At 46.3% G+C, this 27,778-nt stretch overlaps 2 protein-coding genes across 4 annotated transcripts; one reads left to right on the top strand and one right to left on the bottom strand.

The window, feature by feature from the left end:
- Positions 1-16,554, top strand: SRRD (SRR1 domain containing). 2 transcript variants are annotated; one of them, XM_039462321.2, is made up of 7 exons: positions 1-187; positions 2,129-2,169; positions 3,764-4,023; positions 4,125-4,223; positions 5,737-5,891; positions 6,718-6,763; positions 15,275-16,554. In XM_039462321.2, exons 1-7 carry the CDS (start codon positions 21-23, stop codon positions 15,341-15,343), a joined length of 837 nt encoding a protein of 278 aa, XP_039318255.1. In that variant the 5' UTR covers positions 1-20; the 3' UTR covers positions 15,344-16,554. The 2 variants fall into 2 exon arrangements, with proteins under 2 accessions (XP_039318255.1, XP_003938611.2); XM_003938562.4 differs by lacking the exon at positions 15,275-16,554 and adding an exon at positions 7,148-7,603.
- Positions 5,543-27,638, bottom strand: TFIP11 (tuftelin interacting protein 11). 2 transcript variants are annotated; one of them, XM_010349193.3, is made up of 14 exons: positions 27,498-27,638; positions 27,235-27,389; positions 25,016-25,233; positions 21,711-21,864; positions 21,246-21,402; positions 18,271-18,398; positions 16,550-16,702; positions 14,125-14,652; positions 13,889-13,995; positions 12,111-12,279; positions 11,460-11,703; positions 10,355-10,497; positions 9,698-9,863; positions 5,543-8,027 (listed from the first exon to the last, which is right to left on the bottom strand). In XM_010349193.3, exons 3-14 carry the CDS (start codon positions 25,222-25,224, stop codon positions 7,672-7,674), a joined length of 2,514 nt encoding a protein of 837 aa, XP_010347495.1. In that variant the 5' UTR covers positions 25,225-25,233; positions 27,235-27,389; positions 27,498-27,638; the 3' UTR covers positions 5,543-7,671. The 2 variants fall into 2 exon arrangements, with proteins under 2 accessions (XP_010347495.1, XP_010347496.1); XM_010349194.3 differs by lacking the exon at positions 27,235-27,389.
- Positions 27,639-27,778: the final 140 nt, after the last annotated feature.

The raw sequence follows: 27,778 nt of genomic DNA on the forward strand, positions 1-27,778 counted from the left end.
GGTGATGACGTCAGAGGCTAATGGCTGCCGCCGCGGCTGCCGTGCCGGAATCCTGGCAGACGGCTGGTCCGCGGAAGAGGCGCTCGGCGGCGCGACAGCCACGGCGGAGGGAGGCGGCGCCCCGGGACCCCGAGGCGGAATTCGAGGCTGACAGCGGAGTCGTGCTTCGTCGCATCTCGGACGCTGAGTGAGTGCGGGGTCGACCCTAGTGGAATCTTTGCGCCTATGGGCAATTCTGAGCCACAGTCTCGCCATCTATAAAGTGGCAATATAATGCACACCCTTTGGGGTTATTGTGAGGGTTTAACGTAGGGAACGAGCTCATTAAAGATCTGGATTATAGTAAACGCTCAATTGAAGGTTGTCTTCCCTGTTAGAGCTGCGTGACCTTGGGCAGTTTCTCATCTCTGTGCCTCAGCTTTCTTATCTGTGAGATGGGGACGAAAATAGTACATACTTAGGTTTGTTTTGAGGATTCAATGAATTAGTCAACGGAAACCATTTTCTGGCACGTGATAAGCACTGTGCCAATATTTGCTATTAATATTATGTCGATGTTGGTGTTATTGATGGTGGTAACACGAGGGCAGCAACATGAACACGTGATTGCTGTCATGATCAGGCAGCTGCTGTGTGTCTGACACTGGCTTAATCATTCTGCACACTTTATGTTACATTGCAGGCACGCTAAAACGCTGGTAGCTCACTGAATCTCAAAGAGACAAATAAAATGTATAGAACCAGATTTCAAACCCAGGTCTTTGTGATAAAAACCAGTGCTTCCAGCTCTCCATTATGCTAGATACTTATCCCAGCCGAGATTCTCACATACTTTGCTCCATACCTTAGAAAGTACATAGAGAGTGCCTAATACAGAGGAAACACTCAATAAATGTTACCTATTATTGTTATTTAGTATTATTGCCTTTATTTGCAGTTCTCTTTAGGCTCAATAAATAACAGCTTTAGTTAGGACTTCAGATCACCGTCTGAAGGGCCCTCACAAGGGAAGAAATTAGATTTAATTTTGTGTGCTCCTTTCCCCTAGAATTAGGATCAAGATTCGGGAATGACGCAGTTTACCTGTGAAAAGAAAGTTGCTGACCATTTGGCTCGGCCTGAATAAAAAGGACCTGCAATTCTTTTTAAGCTCTCAGAAGGTGCCAGTGCCAGTGAATGCGCCTGGGGGTTTGGAGACCTCAAGGTGCTTTTCATATCCCTTGATACTATTACTGCTTCAGTATTCCCCCGGGGCTCCCTGCTTCTCCCAACACCCAAGTGTGGTACAATCACCATTGCCTGAGTATTGAGCCAACATTTTACATGCTTATCGATGTACGCATTTACCAGTTCATAAAGCATTCCCGTGTACCTCAGAACTCTCTCCTTTACCCTCTGTGAGGAACGTGCAGCAGCCTCTGGGCCGACTTTCAATTCTCTGTACTCCTTTTTGCACCACATTCTCACTATCTCTGGCCGTGGTTTGTCAGTTTAAATCCAGTTGATCGTAATTCACTGTTGACTTTGTTCTGCTCTGCGTCTGTCAAACCAGTTGACTTGAATAAAGAAAGCCCAGATACTTGCTTTTGTCTCTTTACCTTCCCCTTAGAACGATTTATACTAATAAAGACCATTTATTGAGTACTTGCTATGTGCCAGACACTGCTAGGAATGTTAACCCTGTTAACCCTTTTTTGTCATTATGTATTACAATGTAAATGTTAACCGATTTTATGCCCCTAAACTCCTCCATGTTGGGAATGATTTTTATCCCCAATTTAGAGATGAGGAAACTAAAGCTCAGAAAGGCAAATTCTGAGCATTTAACAACCATTTATTAAGCTGCAGTTCTACGCTAGGCTCTGTTGTAGACTGAGAATAGACCCAGACCTCTCTGAGAACCAAAAACCTCCTCCAGCGTCCTCCCTCCTGCAGTCTCTGCACCCCAGCAGTATGTGGTCTGGCTCTGGACGTGTTCAACATATATCCCCCTCCTATCACTTGGTAAGGGTGGGCCGTGCATTGCAGGGCGCCTCATTCTCTATGCATTCGGGTCATGATCAGGAAAGTTAATGTTGGGGCAGCCCTGAAATGAATGGGACATAACTGTGCCATTTTTTCTCAACAGGAAGGACCTGCTTATCTCTGATTTCTGGAGTTCAGCACTAGGTGGGTGCCACCTGGCCAAGGGTAGGGGCTGTAGGGCAGAAAAGAGAATCAGCCCGCATTTGAGGACATTTTGCTTCACAGCGGGATAACTTGCTGGGTACTAACCTCCCCCCACCCCTTGCAACTGAGTGTCTTTTGGCACTTAATTCTGACCCTCAGTTTCTTTATCTGTGAAATGGGGGTAATGTGTATATCCTGTAGTTTTGAGAACTGAAGCTGTGTAGTTAAATGCTGGCCTGCTGTATACAAGGCAATAAATGTTGTCATTATTATTGCTGAAATTTATATTTATCCTGTTCCTTTTCCATGATATTACAATGGAGCCTTTTTCTCATGCAATTATAATCTCCTCCTAAACATAGTGGAGATTGTTTAGTATTGTTTAAAATATCATATTGTGGGTGGCAACATAATGTTTATGCATGGAATGGACATGCTATATCATCTTTATTGAGGGACATTTAGTTTTCTTCCTTTGTTTTTCAGTTATTATTTTAGGACAGGGTCTCAGTCCTCACCCAGGCTGGAGTACAGTGGTGCAAACGTAGCTCACTGCAGCCTCTGCCTCCTGAGCTCAAGTGATCCTCCCACCTCCAGCCTCCCAAAGCGCTGGGATTATAGGCATGAGCCACCACACTCAGCGTTTTTAGATTATTATACATAATTTTGCGATGAGCAACTTTATGCATAAAGCTTTTACCAAATTTAGGATGATCTTCTTAGAATATATTCCCAGAAATAGAATTAAATGAAAGGCAGTGACCAACTTGATATCCATTGTCAAGTTACCCAAAATGTTTTCACCAATTCTTCTATCAAAACTGAAGAGCCAGTTTTTCATGCAAGCTTTCCTGGCCTGGGGTCTTATTTAAAGGTATCTTTGCTGGTTCCTTTTTTTTTCCCAGCAAGGTAGCTGCTGTTATTGTTCTGGATCCTTTTTTTTTTTGAGACAGTCTCACTGTGTTGCCCAGGCTGGAGTGCAGTGGCGTGATCTCAGCTCATTGCAATCTCCACCTCCTGAGTTCAAACAATCCTCCTTGCCTCAGCCTCTTGAGTAGCTGGGACTACAGGCATGTACCACTACCCCTGGCTAATTTTGTATTTTTGAAGAGATGGGGTTTTACCATGTTGGCCAGACTGGTCTTCAAGTCCTGACCTCAGGTGATCCACCCGTCTCAGCCTCCCAAAGTGCTAGAATTACAGCATGAGCCACCGCACCCAGCCTGTTACAACTTTAAAAGTATGAATTTCAGAGCATAGTCTACATTTACCAGGAGCCTCTTGTTAAATTAGAATGAGTTCACATTAGAGTTTTAGATGGAAACTGCTGTGAATAAAACCCAACTTCTGCTTACAACATTCTCTTGGGTTTTGGACCATGGGAGTCCAGGGGTTGGGACAGCCTGTCAGTGGTGAATATGACTGTTATGTCCCGGCATGTTTGGGAATGTGGCCGGCAGCTTTTCTCTCTGAAAAATGGAAACCTTTTACTGCCCTGATCTCTTTCTTCCCAAATCTGTGAACTTCTTTTATGGATGATTTGACTCACAGGGTCAGAGCATGCCCTCTAACTGCACTTGGCCTGCTCTTTCAGAAACCATCAATAAATGTCTCACAACACATCTGGAACAGCTGAAGGCCCCTGTGAGGACTCTCTCGGACACCTTTGGAAACCTGCATCTTGACTCATCGCCAGATGAGTCAGATGTGGCCCCTGACTCTATCCCAGGAGGGACCCTGGACACAGGAACCTGCCTTTGGAAGTGTGTGTGTTACGGCATTGGGAACTTTGCCACCTGCATCATTGCTAGAAACCAGCTAACATTTTTGCTGCTTTTGTTGGAGAAGTGCCAGGTACATTTTTGGATTCATTTTCATCTCCTCCTCCGCTGGTCTTGTCCATGGCTGCACACAGACGTTTGGGTGGAAGTAAACAACTGATTCTTCCCTTCTAGATTCCCAGAAGTCACTGTTGGGTGTATGACCCTCTGTTCAGCCAACTTGAAATTGACGTACTTAACACCCTTGGTGTGACTGTTCTCAGTGAGAACGAGGTAAGTGGATTAAAGGGGAGCAGACCGTACTATAGAAATCCTGACCAGCCTGACCCCAGGCTCTCTGCCTGTGGACACCACCAGCATTCTCGGCAATGGTAGCCATTCCTCTTATCGCTGAAAGATGTAACCAGCCAATCAGTTACCTACATTTTGGCTTGTGCTGTACCCATCAGAAAAAAAAACCTACACAAACAGCAGGAACCAGATCACGTTAGGTCCGCACCGCTTCTGAGAATTATGTGTCTGGAAGTTATGCTAACTTGCTATTTGCTGTTGCTATTGAAAAATAAAAGGCTGGGTGTCTCAAGTGAGGTCTTTCTGGATTTTACCCTGTCCCAGGAAGGTGATAAGGGGGGACGCAGCATCCCTCTTTGATGCTATAACCCAGTCAAACCCATAGCGCCTGGCTGTGCGTTGTGGATTAATTCTCTGCCCACATTTGCACCCCCCAAAATAGCTGGGATTTGACATTTCTGAGAACTGTGGAATAAAGCAATGCATCTCTCAAGCCCAGGGCCAAGGCCAGTATAAGCAAATCCCTCCGATTTTGGTTCTGCATTATCTTGGGGATTAGAATCATTTGATTCCTGTGTGTGTCCTGAAACTGCCATCTTACTGCTTATTATGTATGAAAATTGGCTCAGTTGAGACAAGAGTCATTCCCTGATTTTGGCAAGGTCTTAAAACACTGTCACTCAGTTCAGATCATCTTTCTGGGTGCCTGCGCTGTGCTAGGCAAGGAGCTTTGCCAAGGCCAAGATAAATGGGAGCCAGTCTCTGTTCTGGGAGCCGGTGCTCACATCAGGGCATGTGACCTGTAAACAAGTCAATGAGGAATGAAATAGTGAGGCAGAATCTCGTACTAGGAACTGAGGCAAGAGAGGTGTTTGGAGGGATGGACGAAGGTCTCCTGGGTCTGAGCTGGGCTTTGAAGGTCTACCAGGAGTTTGCTGGTGAGACAGAACCAGGATTGCAGGCAGCTGTGCGGTGCTGGCTGTTCAGGAAACCACTGCCAGTTTAGGCAGGCCAGCGGTGGACAAGGGTCAAAGGGCCTTATGTTCCCTGCTAGAGTTTGGCCGTAGAGCTGTGATTCCCAGGAGGGGTGACTGTGCATCAGGGACGTCCGAAGAGGACTCAGTTATGATGCAGATCTGTAGGAAGTGACACAGGAAACATGGGCTACTGAACATGGAAATAGACTGGGAAGTAACATCACCCTCCTTCCTGTCCTTGCCGTGATGGACCCAGGAAGCCCCTCCATTAGTGCATTGTGTTCGTGTATTTGTTAAGTAAACATGAGTTCTTTTGGGACATCATGATTTCCTGACTTTTTAATGCTGTAACGGTATAGATTTCATACACGACTGTAACTGTTCCACAATCAAAGTGAGATTTTTTCCATTTGATCCTTTAGCTTGTCTCATTATTAACCCCATCCTCACCTCTTCCTCACCTTGCTGTAAAGAATAGGTTGTGGGCATGTTCACCTCTGTGAATATTGTATCCCCAGGAAGGGAAACGGAGTATTTGCGGGGAGGCTACCATCTTTTACATGCTCCACTGTGGGACGGCCTTGTACAACAATCTTCTGTGGAGTAACTGGTCCGTAGACGCCCTTTCTAAGATGGTCATCATTGGGAACAGTTTCAAAGGACTGGAAGAGAGGTGAGCCCGAGAATGCTGAGATTATGTCAGGCCCTGCGGTGAAACCCATACCTCAGATTGACCCACAAGCAGAAAACATTTGCTTGACAATTCCATACTGGGAAACGCTTTTCCATAGGGAACTGGTTGAAGGGTTAAAGAGATGTGAGACCCCTGATTCAGGCAGTGAAGCAAGTTAAGGAGTCTTTTTGCCACGATTTTCTCCCTTCCATTGTGATACACAGAAATGCTTTTGAAAACAGGGAAAGCTCTTTCATTCCTCTGCCTGCAGATCCCATAGCCTCGTTGTTCACAGAGCTTAGACGTCTGCCCAGTCATTCTCTTGATGACATAGGCACGATTACTGGAGTATTTGCTTCTATTTATTTTAATTCATTTCTTTTATTTGACTTTTTTGAGACGGAGTCTCACTCTGTCCCCCAGGCTGGAGTGCAGTGGCGCGATCTCGGCTCACTCCAACCTGTCTCCTGGGTTCAAGCAATTCTCCTGCCTCAGCCTCCAGGGTAGCTGGGATTACAGGCACACACCAGCATGCCGGGCTAATTTTTGTATTTTTAGTAGAGACAGGGTCTCACCGTGTTGGCTAGGCTGGTCTTGAAGTCCTGACCTCAAATGGCCCACCCACCTCAGCCTCCGAAAGTGCTGGGCACGTGCCTGGCCCACATTTCCAACTGTTTAACCTACTCCACATCTCGAGTTTTTTCCGGATTTCTTACTGTACTTCAGTCATCTTGCCTTTCTGTATGTCTTAAGTTGAATGAAACTATCCTCATACCTCCTAATCACGTTTTTTGTTTTGTTTTTTTTCTTGTTTTTTAATTCCTAGATTGTTGGCAAGGATTCTGCAGAAAAACTATCCCTACATTGCAAAGGTATCTATCCGAATAAAGGGGCTGGGATGGAAAAGCGTGTGAAACGGTGAAGAATTCTCTTTACACGCAAATGAGGAAGCGCAGGGACTAAGTGACGCTAGTGTCCTTTCAGTGAGCTCTCTCCATGGATCTGTGTTCCAGAAAGTTTGACACTGAATGCATCTCTTAGTTTTTTTCCTTATTTCCTTTATTCTCAGTATCACAGTCCATGATATCCACTGCCCTTGGGGCACCTAATTCATTGTGCAAAAGCATTTAAATGGAAATATCCTCGTTATTTTTTTTAAAAAGGAAAGTGGGGGTAACAAGTAACATGGAAATTTAACCCAAAGAGTGGGGATTACTGTGACTATCAAGTTTTCACACTTGAATTTTTCTGCTCAGATTTTAAAAGGACTGGAGGAGCTTGAGTTTCCTCAGACTTCACAGTACATGGACATGTTTAATGATACCTCTGTCCACTGGTTCCCTGTACAAAAGCTAGAACAGCTCTCCACAGATACTTGGGAGTTTCGGGAGGAACCAGATTATCAGGACTGTGAGGACCTTGAAATCATCAGGAACAAGACAGAAGATCCTTCAGCTACTGACCTGAACTCACTGTCAGGTACTCATTGTTGGCTGAGGTAGAGACTAAAGGGAAGGCTGCTATGGAGAAACTACAGAGAACTCCTTTGCCAGGAATTCACATCGACTTGGCTGTGCTGTTCGGAGGACGATACCCCACATAATTGGTATAAAGATGCACGCACTGCTAAGTGATCGTCCCGTTTTGCGTCCTTCCCTTGTGACCTGGCCTGATGTGGGGTATCTCTGGAATAGAGAAGTTACCCTTTTGAAGGTGATCGAAAATGTCGTTTATTCACAACGCATCCCTCTCAGGTACAAGTCTCTGGGCCTGCCACAGTTCACTTGGCCATATCGATCAGGCTCTGCAGTGAGGTGGGCACCCAGGTCTTCTCGCCCTGGACAAAGACCACTCCCCGGTCGATGTAGATCACAATGCGGCCAAAGGTGTACAGCTGCTTCCCTTCGTGCCGCTTCCCAATGATGGGCATGAAGACGATGTTGTGCTCCTCGGCCTTGGTCTCAATGAGGTCCTTGAAGTTCATGGGCACAGAGCTGGTGGCCACGCCAATGCCCCTCTGGGCCATGTTCTCGGCCTCCCGCCTCTCCTGCATGGCCTCGTACTGGAAGTCCTTCCTCCGCTCCGTGTGGGTGAGATAGGCAATGTTCTCCCGTGCTCCTGGCTGCATGTAGGCCCCTGAGAGAGAACAGAAGATAGGGCAGTGAGGACAGGTGTTTCCAAGTGTATGGAAGTTGACCCTGACTTGGCCCAGGTCTGGGTGTGCCAGAGTGCCTGTGACTCACTAAAGGGCAGCTGTGCCACCGAGATGCAACTCTGGAGGTAATTAATAACTAAGAGATTATTAAATATTCATTTTAAAATGAAGTATCTGCAAGGGATTTCTTCTTTGAGAGATGGAAACGGCTGGGCATGGTGGCTCACACCTGTAATCCCTACACTTCGGGAGGCCAAAGTGGGCAGATCACAAGGTCAGGAGTTCGAGGCTAGCCTGGCCAACGTGATGAGACCCCATCTCTACTAAAGATACAAAAAATTAGCCAGGTGTGGTGGCGCACACCTGTAATCCCAGCTACTTGGGAGGCTGAGGCAGGAGAACCATTTGAACCTGGGAGGTGGTGGGTGCAGTGAACCGAGATCATGCCACTGCACTCCAGCCTGGGCAACAGGGTGAGACTCCATCTCAAAAAAAAAGGAAACATTAACAGAGAGTCCCCACCCACTCTTCCATTCCCACCTTGTTCTGCAGTTTCCACTTCACACCACAAAAGAGGCAGCTTTTAGTACCTTGAAAAACATGGCCCATACTGGCCTTATTTTAACTTACCCATACAGGTTCCCCGTCCTGAAAGACACATGTTTTGGGGCGCTGAGATGGGTGTTTAAAGGATAATACAAGTGCTAAGTGCTAATTGAGAGGTATGCAGGGAACAGTTTTGGAAACATGAGGCCAGGAGTAGCTAAGGAGGAGTTTTTAGGAAGACCTTGATAATTACAGAAGCAGAGAAGTATAGTTTATCTGTGTTTTCACAGAATATGCTAACTATTAAATAACAAGAATTAAAGACCCAGGAAATAGAAATTCCAGTTCTAACTGCCACTATGTGACCTTGAACAGGCTCTTAGCCTCGCTGGGCTTATCTGTAAAACAGACTAGATGATCCCATCTCAATGCTGTGAATCGGCTAATGAGCAACACTGGAGGAAAGACTGGCTGGAATAGGCTCCCAGATGTAGAAATATAAACATCCTTTACTGAGGATCATCAAGGCAGAATGGCTTCCCTAGAACTTGGGGACAGATACGGCACATGAACAGTGGACTGTCTTTTTGACAACACAGACGCCACGTATTGAAGGCTACACACAAGCATGAACGCGATCCCCCTTTTAGCCTATGCAGCAGATCTTACTGTTTTACAGGTAAAATGGGGTTGATAAGGGCTGAGCAGTCACCGAGTGTCAGTCCGTGTGCCCAACTCCTCACTGTAAGATGTGCCATCTGAGCAGCATGCTCAGGGCTGGCTGAGCAGAAGCGTGGATGAGCCTTAAAAGGCCACACAGCACAGTGGTTAAGAGGGCAGGCCCCGGGGTCAGACTGACAGCATCTGACAGCTGAAGTCAGTCTCCACTCCGGAAGATGCCCCTCTCAGTCATGGCAGACCTGGCAGTGGGTGCCAGCTGACCATGTACCCCAATCAGCAGGGGGAGAGTCTGTCACTACGTGCAGAAGTGTGACCTAAGGTTTAGGCTGCCTACTGGAACCAGAAAACTCTGATTCTGTGTCATTTCTATGTGTCAAATCTGAAACTCGAGGCCGGGACGTCCAGAATGGGAATCCTCACTTACCAACGTTGGAGGACACCGCCCGGTTCATGATATCGAGTGCTTCGTTAAATTTGTCCTTGACAGATGGATGTGCCAGCACTTGGTCTGAGAACATAGACTTCCAACCCAGGTACCACTTGGTGATCTCCTCATAATTTGGGCTGTTACTGAGCCAGGAGCACAGCACCTGCCGAAAAGCAAAATTACTTGCGTCCAGGACGGCAACAAACGAAGGCACGGTTTCCGAAGGGGCCGTTGGTTTTGTCTGATCCTGCTTCTACAGCCTAGTGTTTTGATCCGTATCCCATTTTACAGGGATTTATAGAGGAGCTAAACAGTGTAGCACTTATGAATATGGATTTGGAGTCAGCCTGGTGGCTAAACTGCCCATGCAGTAAACTCTCTCAGCCTAGGCTTCCGTGTCTACACAACAGCGATACCACAGCCTACCCTAGGGGTGCTGGGAGGAGCCAAGAGAAAGCCAGTGAAGTGCTTGGAACAGCCTCTGAAACATGACAAACGTCCAATAAATACATGGTGCCCACTATTAAGATGACCTAACTCATTCCTACCCTACCGTGCAATTTATTTTCATTATGGAATGGTGCCTGTAGCCAGGCCTTGGCAGAAAATTAACTTAGTCCCCTCCCCCAGCAAACCAAGCAAGACGAAGTGTACCTGCAGCCACTTGGGGAAGAAGTGCTTTTCCAGAAGTCCCACCAGGCTAGAGACGGAGATCATCCCTTCCCAGTCGATCACCCAGTAGAAAGCATCCATATGCTGCTGGTGGGGGTTAATGACAAGCTCACCAAGACACATCCCTGGAAAAGAAACCCGGTCTGTAAGGCACAGCTTTAGTACCAGCAAAGCCACAGAAGCACCCAGAGCAAAGACAATGTCCGTTTTCATCTCAGCTCACAGCAACCTCCACCTCCCGGGTTCAAGTAACTGTTGTGCCTCAGCCTCCTGGGTAGCTGGGAGTACAGGTGTGCACACTGTGGCTTGCTTTTTGTATTTTTATTAAAGACAGTTTTGCTATATTGTCCAGGCTAGTCTCAAACTCTTGGCCTCAGGTGATCTGCCCACCTTAGCCTCCTAAAGTGCTGGGATTACAGGTATGAGTCACGGCTCCTGGCTTTTTTTTTTTTTTTTTTTTAAATAAGACAGGGTCTCACTGTCACCCTGGCTGGAGTGCAGTGGCGGATCACAGCTGACTGCAACCTCTGCCTCCCGGGTTCAAGCCATCCTCCTGCCTCAGCCTCCCCTAGTAGCTGGGACCACAGGCGTGTGCCACCATGCCTGGCTAGTTTTTGTGTTTTTGGTAGAGATGGGGTTGCACCATGTTGCTTGGGCTTTAATCTGCTTTTAAAGGTAAAATTTAAGCTCTTGACATAGCAATTCTTAAAAATTTTTTTTTTTTTTTTTTTTTTTTTGCTGACCCAGAAATAACTTTCATAACCTAGAGTAAAATACCACGAAAATTTCAAAACTACTATGGCTGTCCTGTTACCAGAAGCCAAAGCCAAGCAGGAAAGCTACAAGGCACAGAGTCCAATATTGTCACTGTCGTCTATGAGTCACTGTTGTAAATAAACCGTAGAAAGGACCCAAGTTACGTTGATGTTCAGCCTCTGCACAAGTGGGTAGCTTTTTCACGCGAGGAACATTGTGTACTAAGCACTTTCACGAGCGCAAAGGCTGTGTTTTAAGTCATCACCCCTGACCACAGAAGCCAGGGCACCAAAGCTGCTGGACGTGGAATGCATTTTCCCCATATCCTTACCCAGCTTGGGCACTATGTTTTTGACCATGAATGCTTCCCAGGAGCCAGGAGTGAAGACATCCTTCCAGGGCTGGAGGATGAGCTTGGCCGAGGAGTCACTGGGGTGCCACTTCTGCAGGGCGCTGGACAGCTTGCTACGGATGGGGGAGTACAGCGGCTCCAGCCGTGCCTGCATGAGGGGCAGCCATGGGTGGATCCAAGAGTGGATGGGAACAGTGTCTGTGAGTGGGTTCCAGTTTTCCACCTGTAGAGCAGGGAGAAGAAACGGTTCATGCCGCCTGCGGGGCGGTGGCATGCATCCCTGTGTGGTTAAAGGCAAGAGCTGCCCTTGGAAGAGGCGGCCCCACGCTCTTGTAGCCAAGGTCTACAGTCCTTTGTACGCTGCCAAACAAATACGCCCATTCACTTGTATTACATCTCAGAAACAGCACAATTCTAATTTTAGTGAAGAAATCAAGAAAACGAATTCTTTCCTGAGGGTGGCTTGGGGGAAAAAGTGCTGAGAAAAAGACTGGAATTAACACTATAGACCAATAGTTGGGTTGACAAATTCTGCTAACTCCAGGCGTTTTAACAGCACTGAGATAATGAAGACACAGACTGTCCCTGTTGGTTACTGACGACAGCTGTTTCCCATGACTCTCACCCCACCTCCTTCTGCAGCTTGGGGAAGATGAGTTGGTCCAGTATGTTATCTAAGATCCACACAGGAATAATGTGCACCCAACTATCCAGAAAGTCCACCATCGGGTCACAGTTTCTTGGCTGCCACTGGGTGACGATATTTCGAACAAAAGGCATCCAGACTTCCCATATCAACCTATGGGAGAAAGGCAGAGGACGGGCTGGTTAATTACACTGATTGTTTTCAAGTACACAACCACCGCCTGCCTCTCTAGAATCAGAAACAAAAATGCAACAACATGGAAATCCAATCAAAGGAAACCGTCAGGCCAGTCACCATACTGGCCAGACCTGAGCCTGCCTCTTCCTTGTTCTCATGACTGTCCTCTTAACCTGAGGCCTCAGTCTCCTAGGTAGTGCCCGCCCACCTGGCAGAACTGCTGTAGGGTCACAAGGGCCTCTTCCCAGGTATCAAGTGCCTTCCCACCTATAGACTTCTACCCATCAGCTCACGCCTCACCCTATCGAAGCTTCAATGTCACCTCCTCTAAGACCACTGTCCCAACCCCCGTCTCAAGTAGGTCACTCCTGCAGCTCTCTACTGTGGTACCTGGTGTGCGTCCCGCCTTTATTTGCTCACTGCCTTATTACCCATCTGCCTTTTCTGCTGTGCTGTAGAAAGAGGCTGTCTGCTGTACTCCCAGGGTAAGCCCAGCACCTAGGACAAGCATGATACTCAACAAACATTTGACAAGTGTCAGCTGAATTCATGGCCAAATGTAATAGCATAACCACTATGGAAAACAGTGTGGAGATTACTTAAAGGACTAAAAGTACTTCCACCATTTGATCCAGCAATCCCACTACTGGGTATCTACCCAGAGGAAAAGAAGTCATGGCTGAGTGCGGTGGCTCACGCCTGTAATCCCAGCACTTTGGGAGGGTGAGATGGGCAGATCATGACGTCAAAAGATAGAGACCACCCTGGCCAGTATGGTGAAACCCCGTCTCTACTAAAAATACAAAAATTAGCTGAGCATGGTGGTGTGCCTCTGTAGTCCCAGCTACTCAGGAGGCTGAGGCAGGAGAATCTCTCGAACCCAGGAGGCAGAAGTTGCAGTGAGCAGAGATCGCGCCACTGCACTCTGGCCTGGTGACAGAACGAGACTCCATCTCAAAAAAAAAAATAAGTCATTAGACGAGAAAGATACTTGCTCAGACAAGTATCTGTGCACCTATATATACACATAGATATATATGTGTGTGTATGTGTATGTATAGTGGAATACTACTCAGCCATAAAAAGGAAAGAATAGCATTCACAGCAACCTGGATAGGACTGGAGACTATTACTCTAAGTGAAGTTGTAACTCAGGAATGGAAAATCAAACATCGTATGTTCTCACTCTTAAGTGGGAGCGAAGCTATGAGGCTGCAAAGGCATAAGAGTGACACGATGGACTCTGGGGACTCGGGAAAGGGTGGGAGGCGGGTGAGGGATCAAAGACTACAAGCTGGGTTCAGTGTACACTGCTCAGGAGATGGGTGCACCAAAATGTCATAAATCCCCACTAAAGAACTTACTCGTGTAACCAAACACCGCCTGTTCCCCAATAACCTATGGCAATAAAAAATTTAAAAAAAAAAAAATGAATTCATGGCCAAATGAATGTAGCCTCCTAAACAGTGTCAGCATGAGCAGAGAACTCATCAAGGCCAGCGCGGCTGCCTTCACCCACCTTCGGCGATCCTTCCCAACCCCCCGGGAGAAAGGAGCCGGAGTGCAGAGCCCTGCCCTGCGGTACCTGTGAAAGGCATCCGCTGAGAGGTCCTGTCCGCCATGAGACAAGAGCTGGTCATTCTCTAGGAGGCTTTTCCATTTGGAGATGATCTCGGTGCCGTAAGTGCAGTCCTGGGGAGAAAGGTGGAGCAGATGAGGGGCAGCGGGCTCCCCAGCCCTCGCTGCCCGCCAGACCATCTCATCAAGCAAGGGCAAGCCCAACCGAGAGGCAGGGATAGGTTGATGTTCCCCACCACTCACTTTGAGGGGGTCCCACTCCTTGAAGTAGTCCTTCATGAGTGGATAGACGATGGCCACGGCGAGGTCCACACGGTCAGACATCCTGTACTCCTCATAATACTTGTCCTGCAGCGTTTCAAAGATGCGGGCGCACTCGTCCAGGGTGAGGGGGTTGCTGCAGTCAGGCTGCATCCGCCGCTCGCACTCCTCCACCATCTCCAAGACCTTGCTGAGGTTGGAGATGACACGCTCCTCATGGTCCAGGACCTCAGTCATCTTCTCCAGCTCATGGAAGAGGTTGACCACCATGTCCCGCTCATACTGTAGCTGCCGGTCATTCTGGATGATCTCCTGCTCGGTGAGGTCGATGAGCAGCTGCAGGTTGTGCTCCAGCTCGGGCAGCGCGAAGCCCGGGGCCTTGGCCTCTTTGCCAGACGGCGGCAGCTGTTGGGACTGCAGCGGCAGCCCATCGTCGGGAACGTTGTGCTTGTGGCTGATCTGACTGTAGCTGTAATACACCTTCTGCTCCCGGCCTGTCATGTCTATGACCTTGGAAAACGTAAAGGGACGAAGGTTAACACCACTGCAGCCCTGTGAAACACACAGTTGAGCCCAGGGGAAGGCCTCCTGACAGGGGAGGTGTGCAAAGACCCCACATTCAACAGAGCGAGAGAAGGGCAGTGTTTCACCAAGTGGGATCCACACTGTCCTAGCCTAAAGGAGACTTCCAGGGACAAAATCAGATGCAGCAAGCAGTTCCGGACTGGATCACTGTGAACAAGCCAGAGACATGGAAAAGACTTTTTTAGGAAAACATGAAATTTAAATAGGGACTGAGTATTAGGAGATGTGAAAATATATTTTCATGGAAAAGTGGAAGCTGTACTGATCAAAGGAGGTCACATACAATCAGAATATCACATTTTGGGTTTTAAAAAATGCATATAACCACAGACAAAGATCTACGCTGTACAACAAGACCTTAACGTCCGGTAATCTTAGGAGGATGGAAAATATTTTCTGTGTTTCTGCCTATTTCCTAATTTTCTAAAATGTACTACACACTGCTATTGTAATAACAAAGTTGTTTTTTTTAAATTTTAAAACAAAACATACAAAAAGCTAACTGAACAAAGGCAACCTAGGTGATGAGCTAATTCCAATATTTTAGGAAAACGAGAAATCTGAATACGGACTATCACTTCTGAAACAGAAAGATTCATCACCGCTTTTTAAGTAAGAGTGTGATCCGTGAAGCAGCAGCATTAGAATCACTGGAGGGAGAAAAGAGTCCTGAGGTCCAGTCTAGACTCAAAATTCCTGGGAGGCGCCTAGACACCTGTATTTCTGACCCGGTCATCCAGGTAATATAACAATACACGTCTGAGAACCACACTTTAAGGTCTATGACACACTGTATGTCCCACAGCAAATGACAACAGCAACTGTCACCATTGTTCCTTGACTGCTTGGAAACGTAATACTTAATACTCTATATGCATGTACACTGACTGACTGACTGCTTGGAAACGTAATACTTAATACTCTATATGCATGTACACTGACTGACTGAAATTTAATCTATCTTTAAAAAAGAAAATAGTCAATGCTGGCTAACGAGCCCCGGGGACTCTGTCCTGACGTCCTGGTCACAGACAGTTAATACAAACTTCTGAGTATTTAAATGCCTGAAGTACTTTTGTATTTGACCTGGTGACTGCACATGTACATGTCTAGCCTTAGAAAATGTCTGAAACAAAGACAAAGTTTTACATACAAACTAACCTGCCAAAAACCCAAACTAAACCAGAAGAAAGCTAAACATCTAACAATGGAGGTAGGATCAAGTAATACGGTACAGTCACTCTATGGAATTATGCACTCATTATAAACACTTTGCACTGTTTTTTTTTTATATATATTTTTATTTTTTTATAGAGACTGGGTTTTACCATGCTTGTCAGGCTGGCCTCGAAACCCTGACCTCGTGATCCACCTGCCTCAGACTCCCAAAGTGCTGGGATTACAGGCACAAGCCACCGCACCTGGCTTGCACTGAGTTTTTAATAACAAGGATGTAACAAAAATATTACATATTAAAAACTGAGTTTTTAATAATAAGAATAACAAGAATTCACTGATGTAAGCTCCGGAAACACAGGAAAAAACATCATTTGGTTTACCACTGTAGCGCCATGAAGAGTGCCTGGCGGGGGAGGAACGTGATGTCCGTCACTAAATATGGGAGTGTAATGAATGAGAACATGATATTAATACTATGTGAGCATGTTCCTATTCATTACACTCCCATAAGTAAGTGAGACAAGCAGGGTACCAAAAAATAAAAAAATAAAGCTTAGCTAGAAGAACCAAAAAACCTTAGAAAATGTTCAGTGCTTAATTCCGGGGTGTGGATCCTGCACCAGGTGTCCAAGGGTCCCCATACCTTGACTTGAGAAAGCTCCTTCTGGGGAGCAGTGAGCTTCTTGCTAATCCTGCCCCTGGCCTTCAACTCTTCCACGGTCTTGTAAGAGTATTTGGGCTTCTTCTTGCTTCCACTTGGGTCCTTCCTCCACTGGCTCAGCTCCTTCTGAAACTCCTGAACCGAAAGGATGCAGTCAGATGAAGCAAGGAATGACCACTTTTAACAACAGGTGGAGAAACTGAGACCCCTAACAGATGTCACTAGATCTGTCTACAGGTTCTGCACGAAGGAAGGAAAGGATGCACCTGCATGACAGCAAAACCAACGACGCTCCCTGATCCCACTCACCCTCTGACAAATAATGAGGTTCAGAAGGCAGGTGCACCAGATGGGTCGGAGAACAAAAATGAAGGAAACAACATGTATGGAGCATCTACTACGGGCAGGCTCTATGCTAGTTTTAAATGCACCTCATGTAAAACTTAGAAATGCAACGTAAAGGATTCTTTAAAGTACGTAAAGCCTTGTTTCTAACTTTAAAATGAAGATAAAGAAGGAGGCCCTAACTCTCAAAGCAAAGATATCTCTTAAGGGGCTCTGCGAAACCTTTCTACAGGAGCTGAGGCAAGCTTATCCAACCCGCAGCCCTGGCGTTGAATACAGCCCCACACAAACCTGTAAACTTTCTTAGTCTGACGGGAGTAGAGTCCAGCCCACAGAAGTTGGTTTTGGGGTTGTCATGATGTTTTCTCATACTGGTTAAGACTTGTCATTTTTTTCTCTTCAAGTATCTACACATCTGGCTACTTTGGGAAAATCAGAGGATCAGGCAACACTGAGCCCACATCCTCATAAGCAACAACCACATAGAGCTGAATAAAGATTTACCTTCCAGACAGGCTACAGCCTCACCTCTGTGCCCTAGTCCCCACCACTCCTTATTGTCTGGCACCTGGCTCATCATACTTGCTTCTGTGGGGTGCCTGGCACCTGTAGACTTCTGAGAATCCCTGACTCAAGAGTGGTTAATCCTACATTATCAAATGACTCTTTGGTCAAAAGGTCAGTAATATGAAGAGTAACATGTTTCTCTGCAGCATCCTGCTTTCCCCCATAAATTCACATGGGAAAAGAGTAATTCTTCAATCAACAGAGTTGGCCCCTTCTATCACTGGGGGAAAGGGACACACAGCTGCCAGTAGATGGCTCCCTGCTGCACTTGGGATGAAACCCGAGCACCTAAAACTGGCTGTCCCGGCCCGTCGCGTGGCGTGCCCACCCCTCCGAAGGCACATCCCTCTGCTTTGCGGCCCACCCTCCTGCCGCAAGGGCTTCCTTTTTGGTTTACCCACCAAGCTCAGAGCCTCTCAGTGTCCTCTGGCTTCTCAGCTTACCCTTCCGCCAAGTCTCGACTGAAATGTTTCCTTTCTTGAAAGTGTCCCCTGACCAGCCTATTTATAAAAGTAGGTCAACACCACCTTCCGACGCCCAAGCTTGTTTTCAGCGGAGGCAGCCCCTAGCACCTTCTGCCATTTCAACTGCCACTTCCACACACAGCTGCCTGTTTACGCTCTGTCCGCCCTACGCTCTTTCATCACGGGGCCCCTAGCCTTCAGCCCAGTACCTAGCATACAGTACATACACGCTAAATATCTGAGGACTAACAGAGTGAAGGGGTGAATGAACGGCCATTAGAAATGGCACGGGACACCACCCACCCACAACTCCTGACTTCCAGTTACCTCTTCAGCTTCTTCCTCCGAGTCAACCACAGGGAAGTCTTGCACGGACTGCGTGGTACGCTCGGATCCATAAGCTCCCACAGCACCTTTTCCTTTTCTCTGCTTGGCTTCGATTGGGTTAATGATACCTGATCAATTTCAGCAAAAGATAAAGAGTCTTAAGAACGCAGCAATTCATGTATGTCTGTCAGCCACTCGGTGAAATGAGTTTCTTGCTCATTCCACAAAATAACATACTACGCAGGAAGGAGAGCTATTCTCTGCCCTCAGAACACTACTCATGTCCTTGTGATTTGAAACTTCTGAGCACTTATGCTACCACAGAACAGTCTGCTGACTATTTATATCCCAAATAGTTTTCCGTTTCCACTTGGATTGTATTTTTCTTTTTTTAGATGGAGTCTTGCTCTGTCACCCAGGCTGGAGTGCAGTGGTGTGATCTTGGCTCGCTGCAACCTCTGCCTCCCGGGTTCAAGAAATTCTCCTGCCTCAGCCTCCTAAGTAGCTGGGATTACAGGTACATGTCACCAGGCCCGGCTATTTTCGTATTTTTAGTAGAGACAGAGTTTCACCATGTTGGTCAGGCTGGTCTCAAACTCCAGACCTCAGGTGATCCACCCACCTCGGCCTCCCAACACTGAGATTACAGGGGCGAGCCGCCATGCCCTGCTCCACTTGGATTGTTTTAGTGAACAGGAGGAAAATACCACATTTATAACTGAGAACTCCAGCATACTAAATTCTGTACTTCACTTATTAGGAAGCCTCTATTAGGGAAAATGCAGTAATTCAGATACTAAACTGATTCTGACTGAAGTGAAGCTGAATTTAAGACTCCTCACATATTTTACTTAGTAATTCGTATCTCCTATGCTTAATTTAACCTTTTTAGTTTTTTTTTTTTTTAACTTTTTTATAACAAGTTTAAGCCCTAGAAATAAATGTTGTGTTTTTCTCGTAAGAGTTTACAACCAGGACCACAACATTTAAATGAAGATACTCCCCACACTCCAAATTGTCAATCCCTGCCTCCCTTCCATTTAGTACTGTCTCAATTAAGAACTATCTCGGGCCGGGCGCAGTGGCTCAAGCCTGTAATCCCAGCACTTTGGGAGGCCGAGGCGGGTGGGTCACGAGGTCGAGAGATCGAGACCATTCTGGTCAACAAAGTGAAACCCCGTCTCTACTAAAAATACAAAAAATTAGCTGGGCATGGTGGCGCGTGCCTGTAATCCCAGCTACTCAGGAGGCTGAGGCAGGAGAATTGCTTGAACCCAGGAGGCGGAGGTTGCGGTGAGCCGAGATCGCGCCATTGCACTCCAGCCTGGGTAACAAGAGCGAAACTCCGTCTCAAAAAAAAAAAAAAAAAAAAAAAAAAAGAACTATCTCGGGGCCAGGCAGTTGAGCCCAGGAGGCTGAGGATGCCGTGAGCTATGATCATGCTATGCCATTGCACTCCAGCCTAGGTAACAGACAGTGAGACCTTGTATCAAACAAACAAAAAACTGTCCCCTCATTCTCATTCAGTGTATCTTTACTGAATTTCATGTATTTTTCACGTACCTAATGTTTAACACATAACCTGGATTTCTCTTTAATAATTATTTAGAGGCCAGGCAGAGTGTCTCAAGACTATAATCCCAGCACTTTGAGAAGTCGAGGCAGGTGGATCACCTGAGGTCAGGAGTCTGAGACCAGCCTAGCCAAGACAGTAAAACCCCGTCTCTACTAAAAATACAAAAATTAGCTGGGTGTGGTGGCAGGCACATGTCATTCCTGCTACTCGGGAGGGTAAGGCAGGTGAGTCACCTGAACCTGGGAAGCGGAGACTGCAAGTGAGCCGAGATTGCACCATTTTACTCGTCTGGGCAACAAGTGAAATTCCATCTAGAGGATACATTTGATTATATCTACTTGGCGATCACACATCGGAAATAGCTCAAGAAGAAGAAGGAATATTCCTGTGGGAAGAATCCAACTGTTTGCTTTGAGTGGCTTTGGTCTCCAGAAGGTAAGACTGTGTTATCTTCTAGACAAAGATGGAAGTTACCGGTGTGGGATTTGCTCAGCCGGTTTTACATCCACATGGCTCTAGCTATTAAAACAGCACAATGTTTTATTGATATTCCTGAAAGACAAATAACCATTTCTGCAAAATTAAAACCCTTGTGAGTAGGGACGACAAACTCAAATGCCTTTGGGACCAAGAAAAGTTCAGCTGGGTTCGGATGGAAGGCTGCAGGGAGCTGTGGAGACTGCGTCCTAGAGAAGACCACGTCCATTGTCCCAGGAGCAGCTCTGATTTGCCTCAGCTAACTCCTGCCAGGAAAATCTAGAAGTTAAGGTGAAACTGTCTCATTTTAAAATACTAGCAGCTAACTCATTTTATTTATTTATTTTTGAGACAGAGTCTCGCTATATTACCTGGGCCGGAGTGCAGTGGCATGAACTCAGCTCACTGCAACCTCTACCGCCTGGGTTCAAGTGATTCTCCTGCCTCAGCTTCCCAAGTAGCTGGGATTACAGGTATGCGCCACCACACCTGGCTGATATTTGTAATTTTAGTAGAAATGGGGTTTCACAATGTTGGTTAGGCTGGTCTTGAACTCCTGACCTCAAGTATTCCACCTGCTTCAGCCTTCCAAAGTGCTGGGATTACAGGCATGAGCCACCATGCCCAGCCTCATTTTTGTTTAAGGAAGCACTGATCAGGGCCAAAAAAAAAAAAAGTCTGTCTTCAACCTGTTTGCAGCCTGTTTTAGACCCTAACCCTTTTCTTCCTGTTGAAACAATTATTTTATTTAACTTGAGCTTCGATAAAGCAAGGGAGCTTAGGAGCGTAAATGTCTTGTGCTGGCAAACATTTGGCTGGAAGAGAAAGTGCTTTTAAAAGGGAAAAGCAAACCACCCCTCCCAGTGCCCCTCTCCTTCCCTCTGCCTGGCCTCCATCATGCAAGACGACAAGGGTGCAATACCTTGTGCATTCTTCCCGAGGCCCCGTCCGGGGACGTAGCCCATCTTCTGAAGAAGCTTCTGTCCAATTCCTTTCGTGTGTCTTTCCCAGCTGCCGAAGTCCATGAAAGATTTGGTTCCTCCTGCAAAACCTTTCTGGCTGGGCTTAAAATTGCCACCCTGCAAAGAAAAATCAAAGTTGATGGAAAAAAAGCAAAAAGAAGAAAAATCTAAGACGCTTGGTCAACAGGAAAATGGCCTAAGTGATAGAGCACTATGAAGAGTGTCGCATGAACCAGAAATGTATGTGGTATGTGTCGGGAAGGAAGAGACTGCACTACACACTTCACACCTCACAGAAACCTGCCACCAAAAGGAGACACTCACAAACTGTGTTCCAGATGAGCTCCCTGGCTGGAAAATGCTTGGGCCACAATGACCTTTGAAGGGCATTACTTAGGGTCGCAATCCTGCAATAGAGACGCTACCGTTTTTAACTTCTTTGGTCCAAAATCCTTAGGAAAGTCATCCTGCTTAACAGGTGTCTCTTCGTCATCAGAATCTTCCAACTCTGCCTCCTCCGCCGCCCCTTTCTTGAGCCCCGCACTGATAAAGTTGACTGGTGCAGAGTAGTCACGGGCCCTGCAGACACAGAAACAGACCCCACCGGGCCTGTAAAGAACTCCCTTCTCTGCGGAAATCCCTTTGCAGAAACTACATGCTTGAGAACTCCTTAGAGTGAACCTCATGGGAGGTTTTTTTCAAAAAGTAACCCTTTTTTTTTAATACATCAAAAAATCAAAAGGACCCTAGGTTTGGCTTCCTGTAGTCACATTTAACATTTTTACCTGACGTATTCCTCTACAGCTGAAGAGTTATTATTCAACGTAGAGCTGATTATCAATTCAAAATATGATGTGATGATACAATTTTCCTACCTTAAAAAAAATTAATTTATCATAAAAAGCATTTGTTTTGAAAACTATTTCAAGTCCAAAAATCCAACAGGAGCAGAAATTTTGATGGATAATCGTGAATAAATAAAACCCACTGAAAGATCATATAAATGTAAAGTATGTAACAATTATATTAATCAAACTTAGAAAAAGCTCATATCCATTAAATTTATTTGAATGTGAAAATTTCCAGCTGGGGCAACATGGTGAGACTTCGTCACTACAAAAAATAAACAAGATTAGCCAGGTGTGGTTGTGCATGCCTGGGGCCCCCACTACATGGAAAGCTAAGATGAGAGGATTGCTTGAGCCCAGGAAGTGGAGGCTGCAATGAGCTCTGATCATGTCACTGCACTCCAGCCTGGGCAAAAGAGCGAGACCTTGTCTCCAAAAAAAAAAAAGGAAAAAAGAAAATTACACTGAAGTCCTCTAAGAAATAAGAAATTAACTCTGTAAAATGAAACATACTGATTTAAACTCTGACTGCTTCAAGCACTTACATTAAGTCATTAACCTCAGCTCCTTTTTGTATAAAATGAAGTTGATATATTTGTACTGTGTGGTTTAAAAAAGAAAAAATTACCATGAAAGACCCTGGAGCTGGGCCCAGTGGCTCACGCCTGTAATCCCAGCACTCTGGGAGGCTTGAGGCCAGGAATTCGAGACCAGTCTGGCCAACATGGCAAAATCCTGTCTCTAATAAAAATACAAAAAATTAGCTGGGTGTGGTGGCACACACCTATAATCCCAAGCTACTCAAAACACTGAGGCATGAGAATCACTTGAACCCAGGAGATAGAGGTTGCAGTGAGCTGAGGTCAAGCCACTGCACACTCCAGCCCGGTCAACTGAGCGAGACTGTGTTTCAAAGAAAAAAAAGGAAAAAACCCTGGGAATACAGCAAATAAAGTGATGCTTTGTAAAATGACCAACCTAGTAATTCAACATCCCCACGGCCACAACAGAATTCAGGGAGTTTTTTCCTAAAGATATATAATGTAACTTAGTGGTCCATATCCCAAACTCTGGAGCCAGACAGATAGGTTCAGGTTCCGACTGTAGCTTAGCCTCTGCCTAGCTGTATGACCATTAGTCTCAGTCTCTTAATCTGTAAAATGGGGATAATAATGGTACCTTTCTCAGAAGGAAAATTAATCCAGGTTTGTGAAATAGCCAGAACAAGTAAGCAGCAAAGAGACGTTAGTTATTATCTTATGTTTATGCAATTCTTGATCCCTGATCTATCTGCCATCCACTTTCAGACTTCCTTGTGGATGAGAAGAGTTTGGACTCATCTCTATACTCTTTCTAGCCCAGCCTCCTTTGAAAAAGGCACACTCTTGGTCAGGCGCAGTGGCTCACGCCTGTAATCCCAGCACTTTGGGAGGCTGAGGTGGGCGGATCACGAGGTCAAGAGATGGAGACCATCCTGGCCAACATGGTGAAACCCCATGTCGATTAAAAACACAAAAATTAGCTGGTTGTGGTGGCGTGCACCTGTAGTCCCAGCGACTCAGGAGGCTGAGGCGGGAGTATCACTTGAAACCAGGAGGTGGAGGTTGCAGTGAGCCGAGTCTGCACCACTGCATTCCAGCCTGGCCACAGAGCGAGACTCCATCTCAAAAAACTAAATAAATAAATAAGGAAAAAGGCACACTCTCAATGGGATGGAGCCTACAGGCCACAGGTGAGACCACAGAGGAAAAAAAACTCAACCTGGCACACCCTGGTGCAGTGAGTTTTAGCCAGGGCACATATAACCTTGTGCCGGGGAGATGTGCAGCCTGAATCCTCATCACCCACCGCTATCCCAGCCCAGGCCTCCACTACCTCCGCAGAGACCACTGGCTTGGCCTCCTCACGTCACCACGCTATCTTCCACTGTGGCTCCACGCCTATTGAGCACGCTAGCAAAAGGGTCTTCTCAAAACATAACCCAGCCCCACACATCACACCCTCTCTATCACACACACTGTGTTCCCCTTCCCCGTCTCTGCTCCAGCTCCCAAAGCTTTTCATATCCTTGTGGACACTGTGAAGCCTCCTGTTAAGGGCTCTGCATACTCAGACCTGTTCTACCACCCTGGTTATCTTCCACTGTCTGTCATATCAGCTTAAGGGTCACTTTTCTCCAGAGAAATCTTCCCTGATCTCTCAGAATAGGTGAAATGCCCTAAAATATGCTCTCCCTCATGTCCTGCATCTCAGTTACAAGTTTCATTGTCTGAGTTGTTAATGCCTATTTCCCTCTTCTAGAGTCTGGGCTCCAGGAAAGCACGCATGGGTCTATAGCACAGGCCCGATACATAGTAATTGCTCAGTAAACACTGATAATTAAATCAGTGAGGCCAGGCATGGTGGCTCATGCCTGTAATCTCAGCACTTTGGGAGGCCAAAGCGGGTGGATCACTTGAGGTCAGGAATTTGAAACCGACCTGGCCAACATGGCAAAACCCCGTCTCTGCTAATAATACAAAAATTAGCTGGAGGTGGTGGAGTGTGCCTGTCATCCCAGCTACTCCAGAGGCTGAGGTGCAAGAATCACTTGAACTCTGGAGGCAGAGGTTGCAGCGAGCCAAGATCACATCACCGCACTCCAGCCTGAGTGACAGACTAAAACTGTATCTCAAAAAAATAAAATAAAATAAAATAAAATCAATTGGTGAAGGAACAGCACTCTAGTCTACAGAGGAAACTGGACCTCTTGAGATGTCATATCTAACAGTCTCAACAAGGCCAGGTGAGAAGTATACTTATCAGGGGATCCCCTCCACTCCCTGTCCATCTTCCTCCTCTTCCCTAAAGCAAGGTAAGGCAGCCCCCATGCCAGGCAATACCGTTTGCCTCCAAAGCTGGGCCTCTCCTCATCCGAGTCTCGCTCTGCCCACACCCCGTAGGTGGCTTCTTCCTTGGTCTGCCAGTGGCGCTGTCGGTTGGGGTTGAACTCATTCTGGAGGTCCCAGTCAGTGATCTCGAAGTTTTCCCGCTCATCGTCATCATCATCAATGCGGTCTTCCCCATCCCGGTACAAGTGGGACAGGGACATGGCCAGCCACTAAAGGAGACAAAAAGGACGCAGTCCATCATAAGTCCTGGGGGCAGCAGCAGGAGGAGTCCTCTATTCCTTGCTGCCTTCAGAACTTTCTCCAAATTCTAAGTCCATTAAAATTGGCATTACTGTCCAATAAAGTAGATATTAAACACATATTTTTAGAAAACAATCGGTACTAAAACAGGTGAACAAAATACCAGGCCCAACGGTATATGATTCTTCACAAGTATATATTTCCTTGTCCTAGTCAATATCACAAATATCACACACATTCACACATACATAAACCACACAAAAATATCTAAGTAGGTTATTTTATACAGTATTGCCTTAGACAATGAGTGGATAGCTTCTTAGATCCCAGATTCCTTTATTTTTTTCTATTACTGAGGAAAGAATTTTATCTGGATCTTTGGTGGTCCTAGAAGAGTGATTTTTTTAGAATATGTTTTTTGAAATACACTACTTGATGAAACATAATTTTTAGTTTTCCTTGCAAGACATGAATTTCTTCTGATGAGCTAAAAAATTATGAACACCATTTTAATAGTCAGATGTCCAGGGATTGAAACAAAGAGTCTACCTCATGGTAGCTGGGGGATGAGATTCCGTTGTCTTTCTTAAATTGGGATAAACTACTATACCCACCTTAGAGAATGCTTATAAGGCGAACTCAATGAGTTCAGAATAAGTGCTCAAGAAACCACAGCTTCTACTGTAGTCCCATGATTAGGTTAATCATTGTATTAGGGTTCACTAGAGGGAGAGAACTAACGGTATATATAAGTATATATATAGGAATATATATAATGGAATATATATATGGGATATTACATATTCTATATATAATATATGTAGTATATTCCATATATATAGTTATATATATTCCATTAGTTCTGTCCCTCTTAATAAATTCCCATATATTCCATATATAAACTCCATCAACTCCCATATATATATATAAAATACACTAAATACACTCATATATATATATATATATATATATATATATATATATATATATATATACATGGGAGTGTATTAAGTATTAACTCACACCATCAAGGTCCTACAATAGGCTGTCTGTTGGCTGAGGAGCAAGGAGAGCCAGTCCGAGTTCCAGAACTGAAGAACCTGGAGCCGGATGTTCCAGGGCAGGAAGCATCCAGCACCGGAGAAAGATGAAGGCTGGGAGGCTAGGCCTCTTCACATTTTTCTGCCTGCTTATATTCTAGCTGTGCTAGCTGCTGATTAGATTATACCCACACAGATTAAGGGTGGGTCTGCTTTTCCCAAACTACTGACTCAATTGTTAATCTCCTTTGGCTACACCCCCACAGACACAAGCAGGATCAATACTTCGTAGCCTTCAATCCAATCAAGTTGACAGTATTAACCACCACAATCATCACTATTATTGGACTAGGGAGTAAACTTAACAAAGTGATTGTAAAATCAGGCACGCTAAAATCAAAGCCTCAGTTCAAATTCAACTCTACCACATACTCAGTGCATGAGTATCAGATGCCCGCGAAGTGCCAAGCATGGCGCACTACACAATAATATATTCGACAGGTGACAGCAATTGTGATTCCTGTCTTGCTGAAAGCCACATTAAGGCATACGGAATTCACTACTTCCACAGGCCAGGGTCAAACTCTGCCAAACGTTATCCTTGCCTTCTTCTACTCACTGGTGCCCTGGTTGGGTGCAGCTGGTCCCAACCCCTTCCAGGAGTGTATAGAAAGGAAGCGTTCTCAGAAAAGGTGGGGAATCTCAGATACATAAAGTTACACAATACCAATGTCTCCGTGGGCAGAGGGAGTGGCGATAAGCCCCGAGTAGTCACAAATTATGAAGCCCTCGTCAGTAGAAGCTAGGTACTTGCCGATCCCTTGAGACCGATGATCAACTGCGTGCATCAAGACACTTCTACAAGGTAGTTACCCTTAACTTTCATGCTTCAGGTAAGAAAAAGGAGGTTCAGAGAAGTTAGTAACTTACCCTAGGTTCCACTGCTTACAGGGCTCAAACTCAGGAGTGCTAGAAGCCAGGCCTCCGGCTTGTCTCTCTCTTGCTGTCTAGGTTTGGCGAAGGAGGCTCAGGTTCTTAACGGACCCCAAGCAGCACCGCCCTTCTCCGTGCCTCGACAGAGCTGTCTGCGAAATGGAACCCCCTCCACATCGGCTTGGGCCGAGGCTCGCCTCCCCTGAGCCGGAGCCCTACTCCCACTGTCCCTGAGTCCCCTCGTGGCCAGCCCCACTCACCTCTCCGAGCGCCCAGCGTACCAAACCCAACTTCACAGTCCGCGCCAGAAGACAGTCTCTCCTACGCCAGACCCCGGAAGCACCGGGGCCGGCGCGCCGGAAATGACGTTATCGACAGCGGATGTCGCGCTGGCTGTCGGGGCAGGACGGAACGCTGCGGCCGATTTGCCTGTAGAATGGCGGGCTGGGGTCTTAGAAAGGAGGGTTGGGCCGGGCGCGGTGGCTCACGCCTGTAATCCCAGCACTTTGGGAGGCCGAGGCGGGTGGATCACGAGGTCAAG

The sequence above is a fragment of the Saimiri boliviensis genome, chromosome 21, assembly GCF_048565385.1.
Source record: "Saimiri boliviensis isolate mSaiBol1 chromosome 21, mSaiBol1.pri, whole genome shotgun sequence".
Classification (NCBI taxonomy): Eukaryota; Metazoa; Chordata; class Mammalia; order Primates; family Cebidae; genus Saimiri; species Saimiri boliviensis.

Excerpts from the sequence above, each read along its gene's own strand:
- SRRD (XM_003938562.4), top strand. The coding sequence starts at position 21 with ATGGCTGCCGCCGCGGCTGCCGTGCCGGAATCCTGGCAGACGGCTGGT. Across the intron at positions 4,024-4,124 it reads TTTTGTTGGAGAAGTGCCAG|ATTCCCAGAAGTCACTGTTG; the intron begins GTACATTTTTGG and ends CTTCCCTTCTAG. Across the intron at positions 4,224-5,736 it reads CTGTTCTCAGTGAGAACGAG|GAAGGGAAACGGAGTATTTG; the intron begins GTAAGTGGATTA and ends TTGTATCCCCAG.
- TFIP11 (XM_010349194.3), bottom strand. The coding sequence starts at position 25,224 with ATGTCCCTGTCCCACTTGTACCGGGATGGGGAAGACCGCATTGATGAT. Across the intron at positions 21,865-25,015 it reads CCCAGCTTTGGAGGCAAACG|GGCCCGTGACTACTCTGCAC; the intron begins GTATTGCCTGGC and ends CTGTGTCTGCAG. Across the intron at positions 9,864-10,354 it reads TCTTCCCCAAGTGGCTGCAG|GTGCTGTGCTCCTGGCTCAG; the intron begins GTACACTTCGTC and ends GCTTTTCGGCAG.